The sequence below is a fragment of the Lepus europaeus genome, chromosome 13, assembly GCF_033115175.1.
Source record: "Lepus europaeus isolate LE1 chromosome 13, mLepTim1.pri, whole genome shotgun sequence".
Lineage (NCBI taxonomy): Eukaryota > Metazoa > Chordata > Mammalia > Lagomorpha > Leporidae > Lepus > Lepus europaeus.
In genome coordinates this window covers 27,643,949-27,670,390 of record NC_084839.1, presented here as the reverse complement: position 1 = coordinate 27,670,390, position 26,442 = coordinate 27,643,949, and the positions used below count along the sequence as shown (strand labels likewise).

The 26,442-nt window shown below is 53.9% G+C and overlaps 1 protein-coding gene across 1 annotated transcript in view; it reads left to right on the top strand.

The window, feature by feature from the left end:
• The window catches only part of GALNT14 (polypeptide N-acetylgalactosaminyltransferase 14), a 196,699-nt gene that overhangs the window by 99,354 nt on the left and 70,903 nt on the right, over positions 1 to 26,442 (top strand). The window contains exon 2 of the mRNA XM_062210174.1: positions 25,931 to 26,100. Within this exon, the coding sequence (XP_062066158.1) occupies positions 25,931 to 26,100 (170 nt within the window). The remainder of the gene's footprint in view (positions 1 to 25,930; positions 26,101 to 26,442) is intronic.

Genomic DNA, 26,442 nt, shown 5'->3' with positions numbered 1-26,442 from the left:
GGGTTCTTTGTACCCCTCAACCTTGAATAAGGGCCATGGAGCTTATCTAACCCTTGCTTTCACAAAATGGCTCAGGAGGCATGGAGCCACCTGCTTGGGATTACACAGCTGGTGAATTGTTCAGCAGAAACTCCAACCCAAGCCTCCTGTTCCTCCCCTCCCCCCTTCTTCCCAGACTTGTGAGATTGTTTGTCGAGTGTTAAATGGGACATTTTCATCAACTGTGGCTCAGGGTGGGCGATGGCTTTGGAAAAACGCCTGCTACTAAGAGCCCTCATCCCTGGCCTTGCATTCTGGAAAGAGTGCATTCTGTGGTTGTGGGTTCTTAACGGGCCCTATCCTTCTACTTGGAGCTACCCCCTCTGTTGTAGCTTAGCATGTGCACCGGCCCTCCCCCCTCCTCACCTTCCCTTCCCCACGAGATATGTGGCAATGAAATAGCAGCTCGGCTGAGTTGGAGAATTTGTCATTTTTACATCTCCACATCCTAGTGTCTTCTGCTCCCAGTGACAAATAAATCCCTGGGCTGATGGCTGGCCCCAGCCATTCATTAAGCAAATAAAGCCCCAGCGTGGGAGTCGGAGGGTCATAAATAATCCCCGGTGTTTTATCCCCCCTGGCCTGCTGCCTCCCAAGCTTTGCATATTTATAATAAAGGCGCGGTGCTTCTGACACAGACTATTATGTGGGGGAGCGTGTGGTGGAGAAGGGCAGACAGCCGCGGTCCCGTGGGATGGAGAGGGCCCTGCCAGCGAGGCCTGGCTGAGGGCACTTGCTTGGAAGCCCTGAGCGTCCATGCCATCTTCCCAGCAGGGCGGAACTGGGGGCTTCTTCTTGTTGAGGAGCTAGCTCCGTGCAAACTTAGGGGTGGGGGAGGAGAGAGGGGAGACCTGGGCCAGGTAGCAGCTGCAGCCTATGTGGTCCCAGGGGTGGAACAGGGAGACCTGGGCCAGGTAGCAGCTGAAGCTTGTGGGGCCCCAGGGGTGGAGGAGGAAGATCTAGGCCAGGTAGCAGCTGCAGCCTGTGGGGCCCCAGGGGTGGAGGGTCCTTAGCATCTTAGAAAATGGAGATGTAGGAATGCCCAGGGAGCCCTTGGCAAGGTTGATGCTGGCTGATAAAGGGAAGGGGTAATAACCTCCTCTCAGAGAGGTCAGTTACTCTCACACCCAGGAGGCCTTGTGGGTGAGGAGGTCTGGCTTCTGGCCCTGAGGAGCAGGGAGAAGGGGAGAACCATTCCATGCCGAAGGCTGAAGAGTTTTTATCAAGAACATTCAGCATTCAATGTAGGGTTGGGGTTTAGGAGTCATGTGCACCATGCACCTCACTGTGTATGCTCATCAACATGGACTAAGCCAACCATTACCTGATGAGGATGCTGCTGCCCTGTAGCCCCGCCTCTCTCCCAACCCCCACTGTGCAGGCCCACGTGCACATGTGTGCACACACACAGCACACCATGAGTGCACTGTAGTGACTGTGGATTGAGTTAGATTTCTACTGTGTAGGGTGTGGCCATGAAATGTGGTGACAGATGGAAACACAAATGATGGGTTGGTGGGTTCTGCATACCAAGCCCACAAGGAGTGCGTAGGGCAAGTGATATGAAGCCGCTGGTCTCTACATACCAGGGCTCTTCTGAAAGTTGTCGAGATTGGCTGGTGTCTTAGTCTTCTTCACTGGGATCTAAGACCCTGGAGGTGCAAGGTTTTGTCTCCAACAGGCCCCTTGGCTTCTCAAGGTAGGAGAAGCTACTACTGAGGCCAGGGCACTGTTTAGTGCCCTGATGACAGCCTGTATATCCTGTCTTTCAGCAGGCCTGGATGCAGTGCCAGGCAGGTGGATTGCAGCATTAGTGAATTGTACCTTTTAAAGGTGTGGGAGAAAGCACTGTAAGAAGTGAAACTTCGTTTCATAGAATGTTGGTCTTTTTCATCCTTGTGGGTGTGTGTGCCGTGTCAAGTGCTGGTTGAGGTGTGAGATGTACACATGGGTTACCTTGAGTTACCCTCAAAGAGCAGGCAGCCCCGAGAAGATGGGGGAAGAAGAGACTCCAGACTTGGAGTGCTGGGTCCTGGGTTCGAATCCTAGCTGCGCCCCTTATGTCCCCAAGCACGCATTCATATACATGTGTGTGCAGGCTCTCTCTGTGTGTGAGCATGTTGGAGATGACCCCTGTGACGGCATGGAAGAAACCCCGGAGATGAGCCAGGCCCGGGAGGGAACTGAAGTGCAGATCGGAAAAGGCTGGTCCATGGTCCCCTGGCATTTGGAGGCAGAGGGAGGACGACGTCCCATTGGGAGTGTTGGATCAGCCCCCACTTCTGATCAGTGATGGGCACAGGAACCTCAGGGGCCATCTTCACGTGGCATCAGGGCCGCCTGGAGAATGGTGCCAGTGGAGTCAGCGGAGTAAGATCCCAGGGGATTGGGGCAGAGCAAGGAAAGGGGGAGAGAGTGGAAACAGGCTGCTGCTTCTCCGACGGCAGGATGGGGAGGGAATGATCGTCAGAGACGTCTGGGGACAGGGGAGAGTGTTTCAGAGACGGGAAGTAGACTGGGTCTGGGGTAATGGGAGTGATCCGACAGAGGGGGAACTGGAAGGTGGATGAGAAAGAAGACATACACCTCTCTAGGAAAGAATTCTGTGCAGAGGCAAGAGGGACCGACCTCCAGACAGGCAAATCGGTACTCCAGATGTCTGTGCTCTGGTCTTATTAGCATGAGAGCCTTTACTCCAGGCAAAATGTAAATATTCATCATTCCTTCAGATAGGCCTTGATGTTTTCTCTCTAGCTCTGTCGGTCAGACCATTAGCTAACTTGCAAGACATTCTCCCACATCTCTGTGGTTACCTGCTCCTCAGGGCTTCTCTCGAATGCTGCCCTGCCTTGCCCCGCCCTGCCCTGCCCTACCCTGCATAGCAGCCCCACAGCAGACCTCCTGGAGGAGCCCCTCTTGACTGCTGCCCCCTTTGCTTGGGCCCTCCTGAGCACTGACCATCAGTCCTGAGTTCTCTGCCCACCAGTGGTAATAGCAGAGCAGGGTCACCCATGGACAGGGAGTGGGAGAATGAATTCAGCTCTCGTGAACTTACCTAGAATTTTTGTTATCAGAAAGGCTACAGAGAGCCTCCATCCATGTCGGTATGCTCCTAAGTCTGTGCTTCCATGTTGCATATTTTTCAAATTTAGAATTGTCTAAGGGGGCCCCAAAGATCCTCATTGGCTCTGCTTGTCCCTCTTCTTCCCCCCGGGAAGCTCTGTGCTCCTCACAGTGGCATTGCACTCCACCCTGCCGTCTTGGAGCCCTGAAGCACTGCCTTAGCCCCTACATGTGCGTTTGCTCTGTGGGAAGTCCGCCCTTTTGTGGAAGCATTAGGTGGCAGCTGGAGTCCTATGTGCGTTACTGTTCTGACTCTGGGGAAGATATGGTGTTGAAAAAATAAAAAAGCCCTCATTCCACAACTTGCAGGAGCAGGGAATGCAGAACTGAGTATTAGACCAGAGTCCATAATACCCAGCACAAGGGAAGGCTGATCCCCGTGCCAGGTATTGAGATGGGACCCGCTAGTCTACCATCTACTGATCTACAATCTATTGATCTACGATTGATTGAGGGGACTCGTTGGCAGCTTCATGGCTACATCTGGGCTATGGTATTGCCATGCCTAAAACGGAAGCAGCTTTGCTTCACTTACCTACCAGTATTCCCCCTGGAAGATGAAGTCGGTGGCAACGGCCAGCTCTTCCTGCCTCCCTCCTGTGCTCCCCTCTCTGTCCCTCACTGGAGCGTTCATCGCCATGTTTGTGAATCACCTGCAGTGTGGCTGAGCTTGTCCTCGCTCGGTGCAAAGATGTCTTCCAGACCCCAGGGCAGAAAGGCTGACCCTTCTGTCTGTGTCCTTACTGAGGCCTTTGCTGCACTTACAACTCATCTCACTGTTACAGATCACGGCAACAGGCCAGACACACACCGGACCCTCACTCTACAGATGACGAACACTGATTTCTGGAAAAGTAAGGGCACCTACCCAAGGCCACCCCGCTGAGATGGGCTGGGGAACACGTTCACTTCCCATCTGCGGCCTGGCAGCCTGCAGCTCCAGTGCTCTATCTGTCACACCAGGGTCAGCAAACATATCCTCTGAAAGTCCTGACGGTCGATGTTTTAGGCAGCTCGGGCCAGATGGTCTCGGCAGCTCTGCTCGTGTAGTGAGAACGTAGCCTATACAGTGTGTGAGCCAGTGGGTGTGGCAGTGTTTTCATGCAGTTGATGCATAAGGACAGGTGGCCAGCTGGATGTAGCCCACAGGTGTGAGGGGGAAGACCCCAGACCTCCTCTCTGCCCTTGGTGACCCCAGGTCCATGTGACCCTCGGAGTGTCCCTTCCTCACCTCCAAAATGGCCCATCTGTGCAGCACTGCTTGGCTTTTCCAGCTCGTGCGTGAGTCCCCTCTTGGCTGTAGGCTGGCCATTTGCGCTGCTGCCTTCCCTCCAGGCCCATCGGCAGGTGATTAAGAGCCTGGCTCTACATTTCTGACAGCAGCGGCTGGTGGAAGAGACCGCACGGCCGAGATAAGGCAGCGTGTGCTGGGGATGGGGGCTGGCCACGTGCAATGTGGGTTTCATGCCTGGAGAGGAGTAATAAGCATGTAATTGGCTTTTCAGAAATGTGCAAGCTGCTGGAAAGCCGATTTCTCCCGCACGCTGTATTCGCCCGAGAGCGGCTGGGGCCGGCTCACCGAGAGCAGGGGTGAGCCGGCTGGATTCCACCATAGCAGGTGGGGACCGCCCCGTCTGAGGTGCTCACTGCGAGGATGTGCGGGATCTGAGAGGTGGACTAGGACAGAGGGGAGGTAGACTGCTCTCCGGTGGCACAAGCACCCCCTTCCTAAAGAGCAGGACGACCGGCATGAAAGCCAAAGTGTACCGAATGAAGCAGCTTCCCTGGGGCGACAAGACCATCCTCGTGTGATCTCACGGGCCACCTGGAAGTTCCACCACGCCCAACCCTGGTTTCATGTCTGAGTGTTTTGTTAGGGGGCTCCGGGGCTGCTCAGGACCCCCTGCTTCTTTAGAAAGATCGCTGGGACTGGAACGCCGTGCTCCCAGCTGCCATTCTCAGGAGGCTCCAGGCTCACCTGGGAAAGGGGGCTACCCGGCCTCTGCAAGAAACTCCTGTGTCCTCTGGGCTGGCCCCGGCAGGACCCCGTGACCTTTCCTTGTGGCCTGCAGGCTCCTTGAGAGCAGGCCTGGGCTGTGTGGGAAGTGGTGGACCCCCCTCCCCAACCCCCCACTGGGTCCTCCTGCCTAACACAGGCACTCCAGGGCACAGGGAGCTTCTCAGAGAATGCAGGAGTGACCCAGGTCCCCTGACAGATGAGGGAGGCTGATGTCAGATGCTCAGCCGTTCCAGAGGAAGGGGTCTTTCCAAGGGAAGGTTCCAGCAAAACCCATTCAGAAGAACTCTGGTACCAGCACACCTGCAGCCCCAGCTGGAGTGTAAGCCAAGTCTCTACTTTGTCACGTTGGGGTGGAGTTTCAGCCCAGGGCTTAGCGAAGGCCTGGTGGCTCTGGCCTCCCTCAGCGGGTCCCTGGCCCCGGGGCATCTGTCCCCACTGCTAGGAGGCAGGGTGGTGGTTTGGGATGCCCACATTGGAAGCCATGGAGATGTACGTAATCTCTCCAAGTTCTTGGAGTTGTTCTGGGGATGTTGGGAAATGATGTCCCATAAAGCATTCCACGTGCTGCCGAGAGAAGCCTGACTCTGCTTCCGGCTTTCCTGGGGGGACTTGGGGTCGCTCATCCGCTCATGGGGAAGTCTCTCTGTGCCCCGCAGGGCTGGGCTAAGCAGAAGGCTGCAGGGCCTGCAGGCCACACCGAGAGCTCCTGAGGATGAGGCCTGTGTGCCGAGTAAAAGTGCTTGAGCCTTTTTATCGTCACCATCCGCGGAATTGTACACTCACATCTCCCAGATATGCACCAATTTCCTTGCTGGCTCCCTTCTTCTATTAAAAATGTATTTTATTATTTGAAAGGCTGAGAGATAGAGAAAAAGAGAGAGATCTCGTCCATCTTCTGGTTCTCAATTTCCTAATCACCTGCACCAGCTGGGGCTGGACCACGCTGAAGCTGGGAGCCTGGAACTCCATCTGGGTGTCCCCAGTGGGTGTTGGGAACCCAAGTGCTCGAGCCACAGATCCCAGGCACACCGACATGGGGCAGGTGCATCCCAAGCAGCCACTTAGCTACTCTGCCTAAAGCCTCACCCTACTGACTCACTGTCGTCTGTCTCCTGCAGAAGCCCCCATTGCTCCAGATGTCATTTGTCAAATGTCTTTACAGAAAAGAGGGGGAAGAAAGGTGCCCACCCGTTCTGGACTCTTGAGCAGGAGTGACTCATAGATGGTCGTTTATCCATCTCTGTTTGTTTAGCATCTGCCTGCCTGCAACGTGTTCTTCCTCTCACATCCCTTTCCTCTCGTGGACATGGCCCCTCCTGGGGCTGGGAGGCGGTTGAGCGTGGACCCTGACCTGGGTCGGGTGCTGTGTGTGGGGGGTACCCCCGAGGCCGCAGGCCTGCAGCGAGGGTAATTCTCCCTCTGCCGTTGTCACTGCGGGTGCTCTTGTTACTCACGCAGACGGCTCCCCCTTGTTGAACAACATATTAAGCCATTAGTCTCCATGCCAGTGGGTTCAGTTAGTTCACAGTGGCAAAAGCTGATCATTAAATCCCCTTTTCCCTGCTTAATCTCTTTTAAATTGGTTGCCTTTTAATTTCATCAAGTGCCCTCTTCCACAGCCGTCCCATTGTGCCCTGAGCAGCCACGCTGGTGGCACCGTGGGTGAGAGGGGAAGGACCGGGCAGGCCTTTTGCTCTCTGTGGACTGTGAGGTTTGGTCAGGGTGGGCCAGATGTGCCCCTCCAAGGGCACAGAGAGGGTGGTTGGCTCTGTCCTCTCTTGCTCGCCTCTGGCTCAATACCTGGGACAGAAGATTCCAGTCTTTAGCCGTGAGACACACAGCACTGCCTGTAAATCTTGGAATAGTACCTGGCGTACCGGCACTAAGACCCCTGTAGATAAAAATAAAATCTTGGAATTTCTCCGTAGGAAATTTAAATATTTATACAAATGGATACTCTGTAACATGCATTATTTACTGGAAATGCTACCATCGTTGAGGGAGTAGAGGAGTTAGGAGAATCCAGATTGCTGGGGTTGCTCGGCAGCGTGTGCCCTGAGTCGGGTGAAGGGAGATGGTAGGCAGGGCTGGGCAGCCATGGTCACTGCAGCAGACCTTCCGGGCCAGGTCATATCCGCTGAGAGCATGGGCAGGGAGGGCGATCAGAGTCTCAGGAGCCCTTGAGAACATGTGGGGATGGAACTGGTTCATTAACAGAGTGAGCGTGGGGCCAGACAGTCTGGGGTTCAAATTAGAAGGCTGTCACAACTCGCTCCAGTCATGGGATTCACATCGCAGGGCTGCTCTGAGGATCCAGAGGATGCTGAGTGTAGCGCACGCAGCACAGAGCCCGGCCCGTTGTCGTGACCAGCAGCTAGTGTAGGCCAGGCACTGTGCCAAGATCGACAGGTAGTGCTGTGTGTCTCAGGTCAGAGTCCATAGTTGCAGGGCCCTGTGAGCGCGATTTAAGGAGAGTCTTCCTGGGAGAACTGCACAGAAGGAAGCAATGACAGGGCAGAGGAAGACTCTGTGCAAGGATGTGGCCTTGGCTGGAGATCAGCTTAGGGCAGATCCCAAGGAGAGGGCTACAGCAGAGATTGCTCAGCCGTTGGCCCTGGGCAACCCCTAGGTTTGAGGCTGTCACCTCCCAGGAGAGGCAGGTGCAGGCCAGAGCAGTACAGGTGTCCATGGAAGAGGCCCTGGGAGAGGTCAGCAGCCCACACTCCCAGCAGCTGAGGGGTGGGTGTCAGCTTCAGTGGGAGGGGTCTGCGGGGCAGCAACAGCATCCATGGTGCACCCCCCCCACCCCCGAACAGTCTGTTCTCCAGCCAGATGTGGAGTTTCTGCAAACATCTGTAAGACAACGTGTTGAGGACGGAGTTGTAACCGCCTCCACCCCCCCATCCATATTGAAGCTCTAACCCCTAGTGTGGCTGTACATAGCAACATGGCTGGATCTGATTGGTGTCCTTACAAGGAGAAGGGGTAAGGAACACAGAGAGAGGCAGCAGGGGCTTGCACAGGGAGAAGAGGGCACGTGAGGACACAGTGAGCCCAGGACAGTGGCCTCAGTGGAAACCAGCCCTGCTGATGCACTGATGTTGGACTTCCAGCCTCCAGGACTGGGAGAAAACCAATTTCTGTTGTTGGAGCCCCCTGGTAGCCGGTATTTTGTGATGATGGCCCTGGTGTGTTGGGAGAGGAGGGCTGGTAGAACCAACTCCTGCTGCTGGGCTGGTGGCTGAGGTGGTGGCCAAGTCTCATCAGCTGCCTTCTGCACTGCCTGTTCTGGATCCCCCAGCCCCTCCACCTGCACCGGGTCTAGGCAGCTTCTGTGGTGGGCGGATCCCTAGTCCATGGTGCCACAGTATGTGGCCATGGCCTCTTCCCATCTGTGACTATTTTCCCATCTTTCCATGTCTTTCACAGCCTGGACTCTTTGAAGGGCCCGTCAGTTCTGTAGAATTTCTCTCAATTGGATTTGTCGGATGTTTTCTCCTGGTTCCTTTGAAGTTATGTGTTTTTGGTGAAAATTCTACAGATGGGCTGTTGAGCCTTTCTCGCCATCATTTCAGGGGCTATGCAAGAGAGAGGTGCTTTATCACTGGTGATGTTAACCATGGTCTCTTGTGCAGGGTAGTGCCTGCCACACGTCTCTACTGTTATAAAATCATGGCTTTCCCCACCCCTCCTTGCTAATTGATAAGTATCTTGGCTCACTGCTTTCAGGACGGACAGACTCAGCCTTGCCTGGGCCCTTTTTAGAAGGTGGTGTGGCCTTTGTCGTGCAGTGCTCCGACCAGGCATTGAGTCGAGGTGGCCAGCGCAGGTGGGAGACAGCTGACGCTCAGGTCTTGGTCAATGGGAGCACTGAGGTCCCTTCAAGGCTGAAGAATGGGTTGGCTCTGCCGTAGCTTTTTCCCTTCTCTGCCTCCTTCTCGCATCCCCTCACCTGCTAACTCCCACTTCTAGCTCATATCCCCATCCCCTTTCTCCTTTGCTTTGCTGTGCTTGCTGAATTAATGATGGCGGCAGAGACCTGAGTTGAGGCACAGCCAGGTTAGAACTCTGAACCCTGCAGACAAGGCAGGGTGGGCGGGGCCTCAGAGATCGCCTTGGCTCGCCGGACTTTGCTGATGAGGAAAGGGACACAGAGAGAAAGTGACTTGCCCCAGGGTAGGCTAAGGGGTCTGAGATGGGCCTAGAACACAGCCTCCCGGCCACGTGCTGGGTCCCAGCATGCTGCATTTCTCAGGAGGGGCCTACAGAGACCCTGCATCCGGCCTTCAGGGAAAGGTGCCCACCCCCATCCTGTCTGCCTGGCATTCAATCTGCAGCTGTCTCTGCCTGGTTGGAAACTGGGGCCCGACGCCTCCCTGTGGGAAAGGCTTCCCCGTGCTCGGACCTAGAACGTCGTTGGGATAGGGCCCTTCGGGAAGCCCAGAGTCTCCCACCAGCACCCAGACCCAGGCCCGGAGCCCATGTTCCTCCCTTTGCCTTTTCTGGGCCGTGGGGATGGGGAGGTGCTCACTTCCGCTTTCATTTTCAGCCTTGCCTTTGGCCACCTTCACCTTCACAGTCACTGTGTGCAAGTCGCTGCTTTTTACACGCCGTGTTTTCATTTAATCCTTAAACCCTGTGGGAAAGGCATGATTCTCCCCATTTTACAGGTGTGGGGACTGAGGCTTCTGTAGGTTAAGTAGCATATTCCAGATCATATAAATAGTAAGTGGTAGGCTGGTTTCAGAGGCCGGGTATTGTGAAAAGAGGCTTATCCACGTTCACTCCTTAGTAGCTTTCATGAACACTTAGAGGGATCGAAGCTGAAAACCATTATTTTTAGGTTGTCAGACTGCATAATGTTTTCATAATGTTTCATGAGTACTCCCAGAGCTGTTTAGTTTTATTCCCATGATTAAGTAGATTGAATGCTGCACTGGTTCTTATTCTCCATTCCTGGTGTTCCAGTCTGAACCGTCTCTTCCTTGGTTGGATGTTGTCAGCTGGCCCATTGCTTCAGAATGGGCTCACAGGTGCTGGAACCCCTGGGCTTTGGGTGGTAGGAACGCCCGTCTCTCACCATCTGTGTTTGAACAGAAGTCAGCGGGAGAGGATGCTCTCAGGTCACCCTTGGGTTGAGCCCCGGTGGGGACTACGTCCTTGTCCTCGAACGCTGAAGGTTGCCGTGGGGGACATTGAGGCCTGCCAGGCTTTGGCCCTTGCAACTTGTTAGTTCTGCCCTGGTGCTTGATGAGTTCTTTCTCAAATTTTGACGTTCAGTTCATACATCAGGAGCTGCCCTCCCGTCAATAGCTTTGTATCCATTTTCCACGGCAGGTGGCTTGCTCTTTGGACCGACAGATTTCAGTTCTTGCTCATTCATTTTGTAAGCTGAATACCACTTTGTTCCATCTGTTTGTCTACTTCAGGGTCGCCGTTTGCCAGATGTGGGGTCACCTTTGCTGTTTCTGGACACTGCTGCCTCCTCTCGTTGCTCTAATGCCTTCAGTCTTTCTCTTCTTCAGTCACGTGACTTGCCCAAGGTCCCTCTGCTTGTGAGTGGCAGAGCCGGGTTGGTATCAGTAGTTAGGCTTCCTGCTCTGTGCGCTCTGCTTCTGGGAGTTCTCTACATTGAGCTATTGGCTCTATAAATGTTCCGTGTGGTTCTCAGCTTTGCAATTCTTTGTTTCGTCGCTCTGTCATCTCCTCTTCAGCTCTTGTTTGATGAAGTTCACGTTCTTAGGTTACCCTGCCCCATGAATCAGCCTGTCTCGGGTGTTTCTGCTGTTCCTCTGGCTGTTTGCTTTCAGACCGTGGTTTTCGTTTGATTTCTGTGTGTGGTGGTGTTTTTGTGGTTTTCATGCCATGCTCATGTTTTTGCCTGAGCCTCCTCGTTTCCTCCTCAAGGCTTAATTCGAGGGCTGGACATTCGGTGTCTGCCTGACTTTCTTGGCTGGGGGGAGCATGGAGAGGGAGAGCTGGCCTGAGGCTGTGAGCGCCCTTCATGAAGATGCCCAGCCTCTGCCCAGCGCCCTGGATTCAGAGCAAAAGCCCACGCTCCCACTTCCCATGTGCAGTTTGGGGAAGATGGCCTCCCAACAGGCAGTTATGATAAGTGTCGTGACATAGAGGGGAGGGGGGACCCTGGTGATTGTATGGACCAGAGTTGCCTGGCTCGCCTCTAGTGATGGTGGTGACAGTTTCATTTGAGGAAACTGGTGTGTGGGAACTGGGGTAAGGCCAAAAGTCCAGGGGAGGACTTGCAGGTCCTGGGAAGGAACTTGGCCTCTATTTTTGGATGAGATCCAATGACATCTTAGAAAGGTTACTCCAGCAGCAAAACACAAAATTAAATACAGGGCTATGGACACGAGGCCCTAGCATGTATCTGTTGATCAACCCTGTGAAGAGGACAAGGGGACCGTCTTCTGTCCTGGGAGCTGGGGCACCAGGGAGCAGGGAGGCTCCTGCGTAGGCTGATGTCCACCACCCTCTTCCCCTCCTGCCCCATCTCAAATGCCTGCGGCTTCAGGTAGCAGCCAAGGAGCTCCCGGTTTCTTCCTGGGCATGGGCCCCTGGCAGTGTTCTAGGGGTGCCCAGGTGGCAGCCAGGCCTGGGACAGCCCATCCAGAGAACACATCTCAAGGTTGTTGGTTTTTAAGAAGAAAACAGAGCTGGGACCAATTATGGAGTCCCTGTACACAGCATGCCTCATTACTGTGTTCAGCATGGCATAGGCGGAGGCTGGCAGAGTCTGGGAACCAGCTTCACCCCTCTATGGGGAGTGGGGAGGATGGCGTTGATTTCTTTGCTGCCAGGTGGATATGCCCTCTCTCAGAGAGGTGCCCTCTCCTCTATGCTGAATGTGACTGCCAGGTGCCACCCACCCCCGCCCCCTGCCATGGCTTCTTGGTGGTCCTAGGTCCTTGACACTGTAGCTAGAATTTTGTGTCTGTGTCTGCACATATGTTTCTTTTAGGAAAAGGACCATGGCTTCTATCACATTGGAAGAAGGGGTCATATAGCCTCGAAACTGCTTAGAATTCAGGATATGTAGGGAAAATATTCAGGGACCCCATTAGCAAGAGTGACTCAGCCAAGGAAGCTGAGTAGCGAGGGCTAGGTCTGGGAGTCAGATCTGCTGCCCCTCCTGGGACGCCTCACTGCCTCCCCAGGGAGCTCACCTGCCTGCCCTGTACACACTCCTGGGTGCCTTTGCTTTGTTAACAAATTAAGTTGTAAGGAACGGCATGTGTGATACAGTGTTCAATGCTGTCCTCATATGAATCCATTAGATCTGCAAACCAGTCTCGCAGTTTTACAAACTAGACAACTGAGGCTTTATCGATTGAGAGAGAGAGGTTACATCATCTGCCCATGGTCACAGAGGCAGCAACTTAAAGAGAGACTCAGCCCCAGCCCTGTAGGCCCCCCACTGTCCCTCTCCCACCCTCCTCCCTTTGTGCTCTGCTGTCTTAGCCTGCTCCATCCCTGTAGGCCCAGGAGAGGACTTGCCTCCCTCTAATCCTCTCTCCCCAAGGGACCAGCCCCTTGCTGGAGAGCCAGGACCATCGCAAGTTCTTTGTAGGTGGATAGTCTTGCTCCCCTGTCCTGCCATGTTTAGGTATTTAAACTTATCCCCTCCTAGCCTCTGTGCTTGTACACAATGTTGGCATGATTGTATCCAAATCTTGGGACTCTTCAAAAGACATTAATGTCTATTGGGCCACTTTGTCAACAGACATTTGGGGGCTGCCAGGTGCCAGGAATGGTGCCGACCTTAACGGCAGTGGGTGAGGCAGATGTGGTCACTGCTCTCAGGGAGGCCATGCCTAGCTGGGGAAGTTCTTGCATGGGCTGTGACTTCCCAGTCCTCTGGGGAAGGTACACAAAAGGAGGGACTGGAGTCAGCCTGGATCATTCACGGGAAGACCTTCTTAAAGACACAGTGCCAAGTGTGATACCTGACAGATGAGTAGGAGCAGGTCGGATGAGGCAGAGAGCCCAGCAGGCCTGGAGGCCCGAGATGGCACAGAGCTTGTCCTGTTTTACACACAGAAGAGAGGCTGGTATGGCCAGAGCAGAGGGACCTAGGAGGGTGGAGAGGGGCTGAGGACTTGGTAGGTCTGGGGCAGGCAGGGCCCTGGGGCCACAGCATGGAGCAAGGACATCATTCTGAGTGCAGTGGGAGCCCCTGATGGGCTTTGGAACCAGAATTGGAGAGAGGGTCTCATCTGTCAATTTTAAGAAGTAGCTTTGGAAATGAATTAGAGAGGCAAGAGTACAGGTGTGGCTGAGGCCTCTCGCAGCCTTCTGGAGTCAAGTCTGTGGTGGTCGGGTGTGGTCACAGAGATGGAAGAGGGGAGCAGTCAGATGGAGGCATTTTAGAGGTGGAATCAGCAGGATGTGGCGATGGGTTCGGTGTGTATAGGGCTCAGTTGATCAGGGTGAAGGTGAAGGAGTTGAGAGTGAAGGCAGAGGCAGCGCCAAGGGTGACTGATTCCTGGTGTGAACAGCTGTGTGGCTGGTTGGAAAGCGTGGAGCAGGTGAGCTTGTGACGGGCAAAATTCCACGGGGAACCCGTTGAGGTGAGGTGCGTATGTTATACACACGTAGGCCTGTCAAGCAGGCATTAATAGAGATCCAAGAGCACAGAACAGAGATCTGGACTAGAAAAACAGGCTTGGATCCCTCCACCTTTAGAAGGTTTTACAGCCACAGTCGTAGAAGACGTCACCCCTGGCTGACTGGGGACAAGATTGGAGGAGGGGCCAGGGTTAGTTCCAGGAGCAAGTCCAGCTTTCAGAAGCCCTGGGAGGGGAGGAGCCAGCAAAGGGGACAGAGAAGGTGCCAGAATAAGAGGAGAAGCCCAGCAGAGGAGGAGATGAGAGCGCCAGGGGCTGGTGTTGCCGAGAGGCCAAATCATGGCTCAGTGCTGGCCCTAGAGGTCCCTAATAATAGAAGATCCTGGGTCACCCTCCCCCTTCAGCATTTGTTCTCTTCTTTGTAAATATCTGGGGCCTTCAGACTACAGTGAGAACTCAGAAATAAGGAATAAATGCACAAATGCACACACACGCATGCACAGGCACCCATGAAGGGAGGGAATGAAGTGAGTGACAGCACAGCTGTTATTGGTGTGACTGCCGTCGCCTCCCCTCCTGCAGCCTAAGGCATGGATTTTGTCCCAGGGCTAGGTCAGGTGCAGCTTTCTGGGGAACTGATGGCCCCTGTTGAGCCGAAGGCCCTCTGCCAAGCCATTCTCACACTGCACAGGTATCCTGGCCCGAGCTGGTGCCAAAATGGTCCCCTCGGCCACTCGTGCAGGGAACTGCCTCCCCCAGCAGGTGGCTGGCGTCCCTGTCGCTCTCCCTCCCTGAGCAGCGTCGACTGCACTGTAATCACACAATTATGATGCCATTAAAATGTCACATTTGAAGAAATCCATATAAACAGAGCATTAACAACCACTCGAAAATTGTAGTCTTTACCACTAATGACCTACTTTTTCCTCGCACCTCCAGTCGGCTGCCTGTGTTCCCAGCCCCTGTTTCCAAGGCAGGCTAGAACATGTAGCTGTCTTTTCTGCCTGGAAAACCTTACTGCTTATGAAGTGCTGGCAGAGGTACTTAGATAGGGCCGGGGACTGCCTGGAGGAGGGGCCCAGCGTGGAGCCACTCAGTGAAGAACAAGGAGATGCCTTGGAGGGAAGCTGGTCCCTGGGAAATGGAAGGGAACCAATGATACTGAAAACAGCCAGAGGGCTGTGGGCATTGTGTTGCCATTGACTTCTTCCTCTGGGGAAGAAGAGATGGAGCCTAGGATTCCTGGTCGCTCTCACAGCCTAACAGCGCTGCAGGAGGGAAATGTCCCACCCAGAGGTTGTGGGCCACAGGACTTTGGGTCCTAGCTCCTGGGAGTCCAGTGTGGGGACCCAGGTGAGCAGAGGGCCTAAGAGGGGTGGTGTGTGCCAGGGCTTTCGGAGGCTTTCACCTCATTTCCCAGAAAGTTGCCCTGGGAGAGCTGTTCCCAGGCTGAAACATCTTGGTCTCTAGAATCTAATTTTAATGCACTAAGGAAATGGATTACTGAAAGGAATGTTGTAGTGAGTACTTTTATAAAGTAAAACATAAACCCAAACAGCTCAGGCGAAGTGATTAATCTCTTCTCCATGCATCTGCATTGCAAATCTGGGTCCCACAAAGCCCCGGATTTGATTAAAGCAAGAGTACGCCTAATTCTGCAACAGCAAAGAGAAGGCCACTGTGGAGGAAAAGGAGTTGAACGGGGCGGGGAGATGTTGTAACTGTCACTCTCCCACTTAGCACCCCTCGGATGCTCAGTGGGGACCGGCGGAAGGGGGCTCTGATAAATGGGGAATGTCAGGGAGCAATTATTGGTACTTCGCAAGGGGAGGGAAGTGGCCCTGCAGCTGTTGTTTACAGAAGCAAGTTTGTCATTAATCCCTCTTGGACAGTGGCCTGAAGGGGCCCCGGGCGAGGCCCTGCTGCATGGGAGGTGGCCAGTGTCTAGGACAGGTTCATGGGCTTTCGCAGTGTTTCAGGCCATTGCCGTTATCACTTGCGATCACCTGCAGCACCAAGTCTGCCCTTGGCTGAGGCATGTGTCACTCCCCCTGCCCCCTTCCGTATTCAGCAGGCACGGACATCTGGGAACTCCTGGCCACTTTTAATATAAAAATAGCCCCTTCCAGCCAGCAGCCCCCTGGAGTCCCAGGAGATGGAGTCCTTTCAAAGTCACTCGTTGCAAACCCACACCTACACATTCAGCGGCTGACCTAGTTTTGAGAGAGCCGGAGGGTATCTGGATGTCACCTTATTTACAGAGCAGACAGAAAATGCGCTAAGCTCTGGGCCCTTGCTGTACGCAGTATCTGGGGAGGCGCAGAGCCAGAGGAACGAATTCTGCTCAGGTGAGAGCTGGAGGCTCCTAGCTAATGTCGCCTTTGGGAGACGAGTGGCAGTGCTTCCTGGGCACTTGACTCTGAAACTCTCTCGAGCCAGTTCCAGGTTAGCACCTTTTTGGCAAGGGGGTTGTGGGGGGGAGGTGTTTCAGGGATAATCTTGGCAGGGAGCACAGAACTAAGTTTCCATTCCGTGCCTGCCTCCCCACTCCTCCTCCCTTTGTCTCTAGGCAGGGGCTGGGCTGGCATGCCACCCTGTGGGTGGTCACCTGCCAGGGCAGGTCCAGGCCAAGGCAGTGCCTGGAGTCCTCCTGCTTGGGGTAATCCCAGCACCTCCGTTTACTTGCGAGGTGATCTTGGCCCGGTCATTTTAGTTGTTTAGCAAAGCGGGACCAGTGATAGCAGCTGCCTCAGCTTTGCTCAGGGTTGAAGGAGGGCATTTCTAGGCTAGGGCTTGCAAGCAGGAAATACTGCAGAATTACCAGTTTCTTGCTGTTGGTGCTGTGGGGGGCGATCGTGTGTATGGTGTGAGAATCTGCAATCTTTGCAAGTTTTCCCACGGCGGCTTCTCGCCTCTGTTCTTCCCAAGGTCGTTGTCACCTGAGAAAACCTAGGGGAGATTGGAGGAGGCTGAAAACCTGGCTGAGCACATTCCTTGTGATGTCAGCATTTGGACTGGGCATGCCAGCCCTGGGAGGCGACCCCTTGGGACCCATAAGTCCAGAGGAGGAGGAGGAGACGGGTTCAGAAGTCCACAGGTAGTGTTGAGTCCAGGTTCCTCTGGCTCCCTGGGAGTCTTGGAATCTTAGGCAAGTTCTAGCTCCTGATCCTGCCCGAGTCTCTCCGTTGGATCATCCAGCATAGCTCCTGTGCCAGCGCAGCCCCACCTCCACCTGCATCAAGAGGGAATTAGCAGACAGCTTCATTTGTAGCCCTTGAAGCTGATAGTAACCTGTGCATTGCTCTTCTTTAAGTCCTGTTCTTATCTTACTGTTTGCATGGCTGTGCTCATGCCCACACTTGAGAGGGAACATTGGGGTAGGAAAGACCTACGGGGTCCAGGATGCAGTACTCACGCCCACACTTGAGAGGGAGCATTGGGGTAGGAAAGACCTACGGGGTCCAGGAAGCACTGGCACGGATGTGGATGATGGCCACTTCCTGCGGCTGGACAGTGAGGTCAGACGCCCTGCGGACCGTGGGTGCCCCAGGGAAGGCAGGAAGAAGCAGCCCAGCATACATTGTCCTGCTATAAATTGCAGCTTGCCTCGGCCAGCACGCAGTCCCCCAAAACAACCACAGTGAGGACAGCCAAGCCACGTTGAGGATCATCGTGTGTTACATATGCATCATGTTTTGCGGGCAATTTTTCATGTCTTATCTCATTTCTGAGATCTGATTCTGGGTGAGACACTGGGTGAGGGCGAGATTAGCACTGCCCTTGGGACAGAGGAAGAAACGGAGGTTGAAGGATGCGCTGAGCAGAGCCATGCTGCAGGAAAGCCAGGCCAGGTCCCCCTGGGGCTCAGCTGCCTGCCTGCGTGCATCACCTTCGCCCCACCACACACTGTGGCGGCTGCACGAGTGTCCTGGAGAAATCAGGCTGAAATGAACAAGGGGCCGCTGGGTGGAGGACAGAGGTCTCCAGAGCACGGGGCTTACCGTGCTCACTTTTCCATTCGTTGGTTTTTCTCTCCTTTGGCTTTCTTTGCTCTTTCCCTTTTATTCCCTTCCTGTCCCAGGGGTCACTGTGCGATGGCCTGCAGCCCCCGAGCAGTCTCATGGACGTGTTTTGTGTCGCACACAGGCAGGTGTGGTGCGGTCCCTCCCGGGCGACTGCTCTCGCTCATGTTTCTGTTCTCTGTGACCCTAGCCCTGCTCATCTGTGACCCCTGCTAGATACGGGTGGCTCGGTAGGACCCCTTGAAAATTGCTTTGCCTCCTAGCTATTGCTTGCTGCTAAAGAGCTTTGTGATGATGTCTTAGATGTTTCCTGGCCCTGGACAGCAAGCTAAGGAAGGGAGCGTACTCTTGACTTCTGGACGGAGAGTGCTTCTCTCACTGCAAAACCCAAATATTTTCTTTTATTGTTTTTCCTTTGAGAAGTAGTTTTCAGAGGAGTGCATCTCTCGCATTGAGGCCCCAGCTCTGTCTTGCCAGAGTTCACTCGGTCCTATCGGTTGGCCATCCTGGGAGAATTTGAACCCCCATCTCCCCGCCCAGCCACACACATACCCCTGGCTCTGGAAGTGGCTGCAGGAGCACCCCCCTTGCAGACCTGAGGCTGCTGAGGTGACCTGCACATGGACAGCATGTTTCAGTGCCCACCTCTGTCCAGTCGGGGCCTCTGTTCCTGAGATACTCCTGGCTCTTTCCCTCCTTTGTCTGGCCCCTCCCCTTGGTATCTCCTGCACACTGGTTCCTGCACCTGGTGCACACTCTCTTCCAGCATCAGCCGCCCTCCCACACTGCCATCTGGTCTACCACAGCCTTTTCCTCCTGGGCCCCATGTGGGTATCTGGCTTCCTCTGCCATGACCTTCTGCTCTCTGAGGGCCAGAGCTGGAAGAGACAGAGGCTTCTTGTGTCCCGAGCCGTGGTTGCTGCCGCAGTCTTGGAACACACAGAGAGGGTGGTGCAGACATAAGTGAGGTGGACAGGGCCAGCCCTCTCATGGGCACCAGCAACTGGGGACTGTCCTCTAGCCAATGGCGAGTGACTCCAGATTCCAGACTCCATAAAGGAGCTCTGACTTAGGTCTTCGTGGCAGGATTTACAGGGTGCTGATAGGAAAGTGCTCAGGCATCCTGGCCTGTGCCCGAGAGCCGGGCCTCGTCCCCAGTTATGCTGACTTCCGTTTCACTGGCACCTCCCTCTCATGCTAATTAGCACACAAATTAATCTCCATATAAGGTCCAAATTGTGCAAGTTTTTTTTTTTTTTTTATTCTTGCCTGTTTCAGAAACAAAAACTGGGCTTCTGTCCATTCAGCTAATCATATTATATTTCACAGTTGGAATTTTCAGGCAATTATAATAATTATTGGAAGTTTTCTTGCTTTGGAAGCTACTTCCCAAGCTGTATTTGCCTGTGGTGTATAACTGGGGTGGGAGTGGTGGTTGCATAACGGGGACAGTATGGGAACGGGAGAGTAGACAGTGGTGTCTCTCGTTGTCAGAGATTAAGGAGACCAGAGCACATGGAAAAGGGGCCAGCATTAGACAATTGCCTGGGCTGGGTGTCCTGGTTGGCAGCCCTCCAGAACTCCAAGACACACACCACTGGGAGCAGCTCCCAATAGATCCATCTTCTAGGCACCTGGCTGGTGAAGGGGTGAGTAAACTTATCTCTGCTGAATTATATGCTATCTCATTCGGTCTGAGAAATGGCCCTTTCCTCCTCTATTATATGTCCATTCTATCTATCAAACCCTTTAAGAGGCGACTCTCCTATAATTAATACTCACCATTAAACTACAACATTGGAGGAGCAATTGCCTAATTCGGAGGAAAATTTAAATTTATTACCAGCACCCGAGATAAAATGAATACTAAAGAGAAGGAGAGAAAACCCTGCCGAAGATAAATAGAAAGCCAAGTGGGATATTGACTTGATCCTTCTCCAGTGCAGGGTAATTTGGCTTCTAAAGTGAGTTAGATCATAATAAATTAAATTTAGATTTCTGCACATCAGTTAAATAACTCCCAAGACAGAATCCCAGTGCGAGGAAGGGGTGATAATACATGGAGGAAATATTAAAATGAAGATCTTATCTAATAATCCATAATTGATGTGCTGTCCCTGGGTGAGGGAAAAGGAACTTCCAGTTCTTTCCTTTGTCATGAGCCCAGGCGGCCAACAGCCAGTCTGTCTCTCTTTGAGCTTGTCCTGCACATGGTGGGCAGGTCTGCTACCAAGACAGGTTTTTTTTCTCAGCCCATTCCTGAAGGTAGCACTTCTATTAGCAGTAGTAGAGTCACAAGGGGTGATGTCCCTACCTCCTCTCTTGGCTGGTCCTTGGAAAAATAAGGTCACCCCAGAGTTGGCTGGACAATAGAAAGGTATAGGCATGAGCTGATACTTTTCTGTATGCGTGTGTGTGTGTACACACATGCTTTTTAAAGGTTGATTTATTTGAAAGGCAGAGTTACAGAGAGAGAGGGAGACAGAGACAGAGGCAGAGATAGAGATAGAGATTCCATTTGCTTGTTCACTCCCCAGATAGTCACAACAACCAGGGCTGGGTCTCCTGCGTGGGTGGCAGGGGCCCAGGCAGAGAGTGCATTTGGACCTGGATCGCACGTCTTCTAGGGTCTCCAACTTGGAGCCCACCCTGTGGATACTGGACTTGCACCTCCACAGATGCATGAACCAGTTCCCTAGTCAATCAACTCCTCTGTCCCGCCCACCTGTGTACACACACATGCCCCATTGGTTCTGTTGTCCCTGGAGAACCCTGACCAGTACAGGGACATAAAGGAGAGGCAGCAGGCAAATGGAAAACACATATGAATTGAATTCATTTCATTACTGTAGGTGACACACAGGTGTCCTCTAACCCCTAAGGCAAGGATTTTTGGTAAAAGCAGAGCTGGAGAAAGTTGGATTGCCTGAGGCTGAAGTTCCCCACTTTCAATCCAGATTGAGGGCCAGCACACTCAGAGGTGCCTCTAGTGGGCAAGGGTGGAGCAACCCCAAATCCCCTTGGCCAGATAGCCACCTGCCTGAGATGGGAGGCTTGCTTCCAGAAGCCACACCTGACAGGTGCCTCCTATGCAGGCACAAATGAAGTGGGACACCCTGCTCCACCTGGGCAGGGGAAAAGCAGCGGACCGTGCAAACCGTGGCCTTCCCCACAGGGTCCCGCCCACCAGTAAGACAGGTGCAGCTCCAACCAACTAGATGAGCCTCACCTGCTTTGGGGAGGAGCCAAAAAAAAGGAAACCCTGTAAGCGCTTACGAGCCTCACAGTAGTGCTCTGGGTACGGCGAAAGTTCTGCCCTGTGCTGATGTCTGTGCCAGCCTCTCCCCGCTGCTTCATTTTCATAGGAGCTGTGTGGCACTGAGCCTGGTACTCAGAGTGGTGCTGCTAGTGTCTGTTATTTTGGAGATTCCCGTGTAGATATGTGAGATGCACCCCTCTCCCCTTGGTGTTGGCCGTTTTGTTATGGGTGAGTTGGGGGAGTTCTATTAACGATGAGACAGGGTAGGGTAGAAGCTTTGCCAAGAGAGAGCAAGCTTTCTGTTCTAAAGGTGAAAAAGAGGGCCGGCGCCGTGGCTTAACAGGCTAATCCTCCACCTTGCGGCGCTGGCACACCAGGTTCTAGTCCCAATTGGGGCACCTGATTCTATCCCGGTTGCCCCTCTTCCAGGCAAGCTCTCTGCTATGGCCTGGGAAGGCAGTGGAGGATGGCCCAAGTCCTTGGGCCCTGCACCCGCATGGGAGACCAGGAGAAGCACCTGGCTCCTGGCTTCGGATCAGCACGATGCGCTGGCCACAACGGCCATTGGAGGGTGAACCAATGGAAAAAGGAAGACCTTTCTCTCTGTCTCTCTCTCACTATCCACTCTGCCTGTAAAAACAAACAAACAAAAAAAAACTGCTAAAGGTGAAAAAGAAGGGAATTAGGACCATAAGAGAGTAGTCATAGAACAAAGCTGGGGGGGGGAGAAGGGAGGGAGGGGGACAAAACCGGGAGTGGCAAGTGGAGGCAGCTCCCAAGGCTCACTGAAGGGAGGTGGACGGTGTGACTTCAGAGCCAAATCCCCAGCTTGAAATGAGAACGGGCGATGCTGGGCCTAGAAAGGGATTTGCGATTTCTCCTGGCAGCGGGGTGGAAGGAAAGAAGTGAAGCAACTTAAGGGATGTGCTGTTGAGCTTTAGTTTTTTTTTTTTTTTTTTTTTTGATGCCAAATTATTTAAGCTACAATCTTGGCCAGGGTGTTGGCAGACTTCACGAGACGTTTTCTGTTTAAAAGATTACGTCTTGGGGTTTCTGTGGGTGGCATCCACCTTGCATTTTGAAACATGGTCCCTGTCTCCCGAATCAGCTGTGGTCAGAAAGTGGAGCTGGGCCTTGCCTGAGGGGCCAGGGGCCAAGGTGAGGCCGCTCAGGAGCGAGCACAGTTTGGGGGTGGAGCCTTTGGGGGGCCCGGGTGTTCACTCTCATTTCCCAAAGGGAGAGGTGTGAAGGTGAGGGTGGTGTCCGGAAGCCTGCCTGGACATTCGTGTAATCCAGGAAGCAGAGGCTCCAAAGCACAGGGCCAAGGTCCTACCCTAACCCTGTGCAGCATCGTGGGGAGAGGCCAGTGTCTTGCAGCTGCATGGCCAGGACAGACAGCCTCCACCTCCCACCCACCCACGGCCTCAGAGGCTAGATGCAGACTCAAGAATTGGGGAGCTCTGAAGCCTATTCTTGATTCCAACTGGAAAAACCAGATGAGGCCAGTGGCCCGCTGGAAGCCCTGGGAGGTCCTGGCCGGTTCTGTGATAACAGGGTGTGCTCCTTGTCCCCTTCCCTGACCTGGCGTGGGTGCTCTGTGGGTCTTCTGGGGGAGGGAGCCCTTTCTCTGTCCACTGACTCCCAGCAGAGGAGAGCTTCTTGCTGGTTCTGTCTGTGGCATTGGGGGAATTAAAGCAGCATGGTTTCATTACTTATGGGCTGGAGGCCTAGGACAAGCCCCTCGCCTATCTGAGATTTTCCCCTGCATGGCAGGATGCGTGCAAGGGGAAGCACACCTGTTATTGTAAACACACCTTCACATTATGCCAGACAGTTGTACATCATTGTAGAAAACCCAGCTCCCAGCACAGGCTGCGCCTTGGTCTGTCTGAGGGCCGCAAGCTGTGGATTATTGAGGTTACTTCCCCCACTGCTCTCTCGGTGGCAATTCTCTTCCCCCTGCTCCTACCTACCTGTGTGGCCAGAGATGCTGTGCCTGGGACCTGCATCGTACAGACCCGGCTGCATTCCAGAGTTTTCTTTCACTTGTGTTTTCTTAGCCATCCACCTTTTGGCTCCCGATTCCTGAGCTAGTCATTCCCTGGATAGACTCTTCTCTGCGGGCCTCTCTAACTGTAATGGCTAATTTCACACATCAACTCGACTGTGTTGTGGAGTGCACCAACATTCATTTGGTCAAGTGTTATGCAGTGTGTGTGTGTGTGTAGATGTTTCTGGGTTTACATTCGAGTCCAGGGAGCTCAGTGATCTGTGTTGAGGGTTGCCCTCTCTCACGTAGGTGGGTCCACCCAGATCCCATCAAGGTCTGACTGAGACATAAAGCTACGAGGGAACCGCTGCCTGGCTGTCTTTGAGCTGGGACATTGGTTCTTTTCTGCCTTCGAACTTAGACTGAATCATCAGCTCTTCTGGGTCTCCATCATGATCACGAGCTCTTGGGATCTGGGCATCTGTCAGCCTTTGTCACCACGTGAGCACTTCCTTATAATGAATTTCTTCCTATATAAACTTACACATGCACAGACATCCCATTCATCCCATGTATCCAGAGAGCCTTGATTAATTACTGCATTTTCTCTGGCTATCCACTGCACTCTTGTCCCCCTACCCCCTTCTCATCCTTCAAGATCAACTCATTTGACTCCTCCTCCATGCAGTGGTCCCCTTTTTCCCTCTCTCTCCTGTGCTGTCACAACTCTGTCGTCGAGCCTGTGTGATGGAACTCACCTCCCCACGCCGATCCCTCTGCTCCGTTACAGGCCCTAGGGGGCAGGGTCTTCAGTCTCCACATCTCTCCTGCAGCACTCAGGAGGGGCTCAGTGTGGCTCACAACTTACTTAGAGAACGGCAATAGACTGGATTGGAAAGGAGCCAGTGGGAGACAGTTCCCCGACCCCTCCCTCAAGGCCGGGATGCCAGGGCCGCCCTGGGGTGATGTTGCACTCGCGATGACAGCTGTCAGGTTGCGACACGGCACGGCACAGGCTGGTGGTTTCACGCCCCCACCCTAATTCCCCCTAGCACGATCTGTAGCAGCAGCAATATCAACAGCATTAATAAAATCAATTATTGGATAAAAATCACTGTTTCCCAAAGCTTCATTTTGTGCTATTAGCAGGAGAATGCTATTTCAAAAGGAGATAACAGAGAGGGAGAGAAAGAGAAAGAGAGAGAGAGAGAGAGATCAATTACTGGATAAGATCGCCGCCGTGCCTGAGATGAGCATGTCAGCTGCTTGGCCACTCTTTGCTGCCACGTGGCCTGAGCTCCTGTACCACCAACTGCTGTACCTGCCCTGAGCCTCCCAGATACAGAAGGTGCATCCTGCTTGGCAGTGGTGTGATGGGGTGGACAGCTCTCGGCTGTCCTCTTACCCAGCTAGCTGGAGACACTTGAGACAGTCGGGGTCAGTGACGTGAATGAGCATCCCATTCTCGGTGACAGTGCCGGCTCCAGGACACCAAACCTCAAGTCCCAGGTCAGGACCCCATCAGCAAATTCTTTCTTGAGATGCAGTGTCTTAGATGGACCTGAAAGGTCTGAGCTGTTTTGCACACAGATTAGGTTTCCCCTAGGAGGAAGAGTTGCTAACACCCACTGGGCAGTGGCTGCCGGAAGTAAGTGTCCAGCTTGCCCAGGCTGTGAGCCCAGACCTCCCACTGGCCGCACAGAGCACCGCTGTTGGCTGCAGGACAGCTGTGGGCTGGGCAGGCAGCACAGTCTGGGTTCTAGCAGGGGAGGCAGCCCGAGATTTCCAGCTCTGCTTTGGGCTCTGCCTCCTTCTAGCTGTGGCCTCAGATAAGCCACTGTCCTTTCTGGAACGCTTTCTGCCCTGTGCAGTGCAGAGGGGTTTGGTGAGGTTGAAACAAGAGCAGGGAGACAGAAATGACCTTATACATCCTCAAGCACTGTCTCTGTGTGCAGGGGGAGGGGGGTCCCAGGTTCTGCTGGCTCCCCAGTGATGCTATTTTTTAAAAAAAGATTTATGTATTTATCTGAAAGTTAGGGCTACTGAGAGAGGTGGAGAGAGAGAGATTTTCCATCTGTTGTTTTTCTCCCTAAATGGCTGCAGTGGCCAGGCTGGGCCAGTCCGAAGCCAGGAGCCAGAAGCTTCCTCCAGGTCTTCCATGTAGGTACAGGGGCCCAAGCACTTGGGTCATCTTCTGCTGCTTTTCCAGGCGCGTTAGCAGGGAGCTGGCCCAGAAGAGGAGCAGCCTGGACATAAACCAATGCCCAGATGAAATGCAAGGACTGCATGCAGTGGCTTTACCCGCTGCTCCACAATGGCTGCCCCCTGGTGATGTTCCTTAATAATGGTTGCAGGTTCTTGGGTAGGAGGAAGAAAGGACAAGGGCAGCAGGTGCACTGTTGCCAACGGCCATCCTGCTCCTGGCCACTGCCCTTCCCACAACAGGTGAGGAAAATTACAGTCCTTGCGTCCCTGCTGTGCCAGCCACCGGGCCAGCGTTTTAAGACAGGAGTTCCAAGAGGTGGCATCTGGGGTTGGCGAGCAAGCATTCAAGTCCAAACCCTGCTGCTTCCTCCTTGTGGGATTGTGGGCCAGACACTTGCCTATTGAGGCCGTTTTCTGGTCTGCATGGTGGGAGCGGGAGCACTCCTTGTAGCATTGCTCTGAGGATGGCCTGAGGCCCTGGAGTCACACCTGGTCCGTGGCACTGTCAGGGTTGCCAGTCGACATTGTTGCCTGTCTCTGTGTTACTGTTGCTGATGGTGTTTATTAACATCCAGCCTCTGTCCCTCGCTGCTCCAGACTCGTCTGTGCAGCTGGGGGCTGGTAGATGGAGCGGGCTCCCGGAGGGCAGGGAGCCGTTCTCACAGACTTCCCATTCATGTCTCACAGCCTTCAGATGGTGACTGGGATGACCTGTGGGACCAGTTTGATGAGCGGCGGTACCTGAATGCCAAAAAGTGGCGTGTTGGTGACGACCCCTATAAGCTGCATGCTTTCAACCAGCGGGAGAGCGAGCGGATCCCCAGCAACCGCGTTGTCCCGGACACTCGCCATAACAGGTACCTCCTTCTCCCCACCACCCCTATCACCAAGATCGGCTTGATTTAGAGGCAGGCTCTGTGCCTTGTGCCAAGAACTGGGGCGGGCCAGCCGCTCGGTGCCAGTTGGACACAAAGGGATTGTGATGTGACAGTTGTCCCTCCTCCCATCCCACCCAAGAGGCCTCCTGCACCTGCACCTGCCCCCTTCCCTGGGGTCAGCCTGGATGACACCTTGCTGTGACCTCACGTCACAAAGACCTGTTTTCCTCCAGCAGTTCCCCATGGCTGGCCCTGACCTTCCAAGTAGGGAGGGCTGGATGGACAGACCTCAGGGAAGTCAGGCTGGTGGTCTCCTGTGAC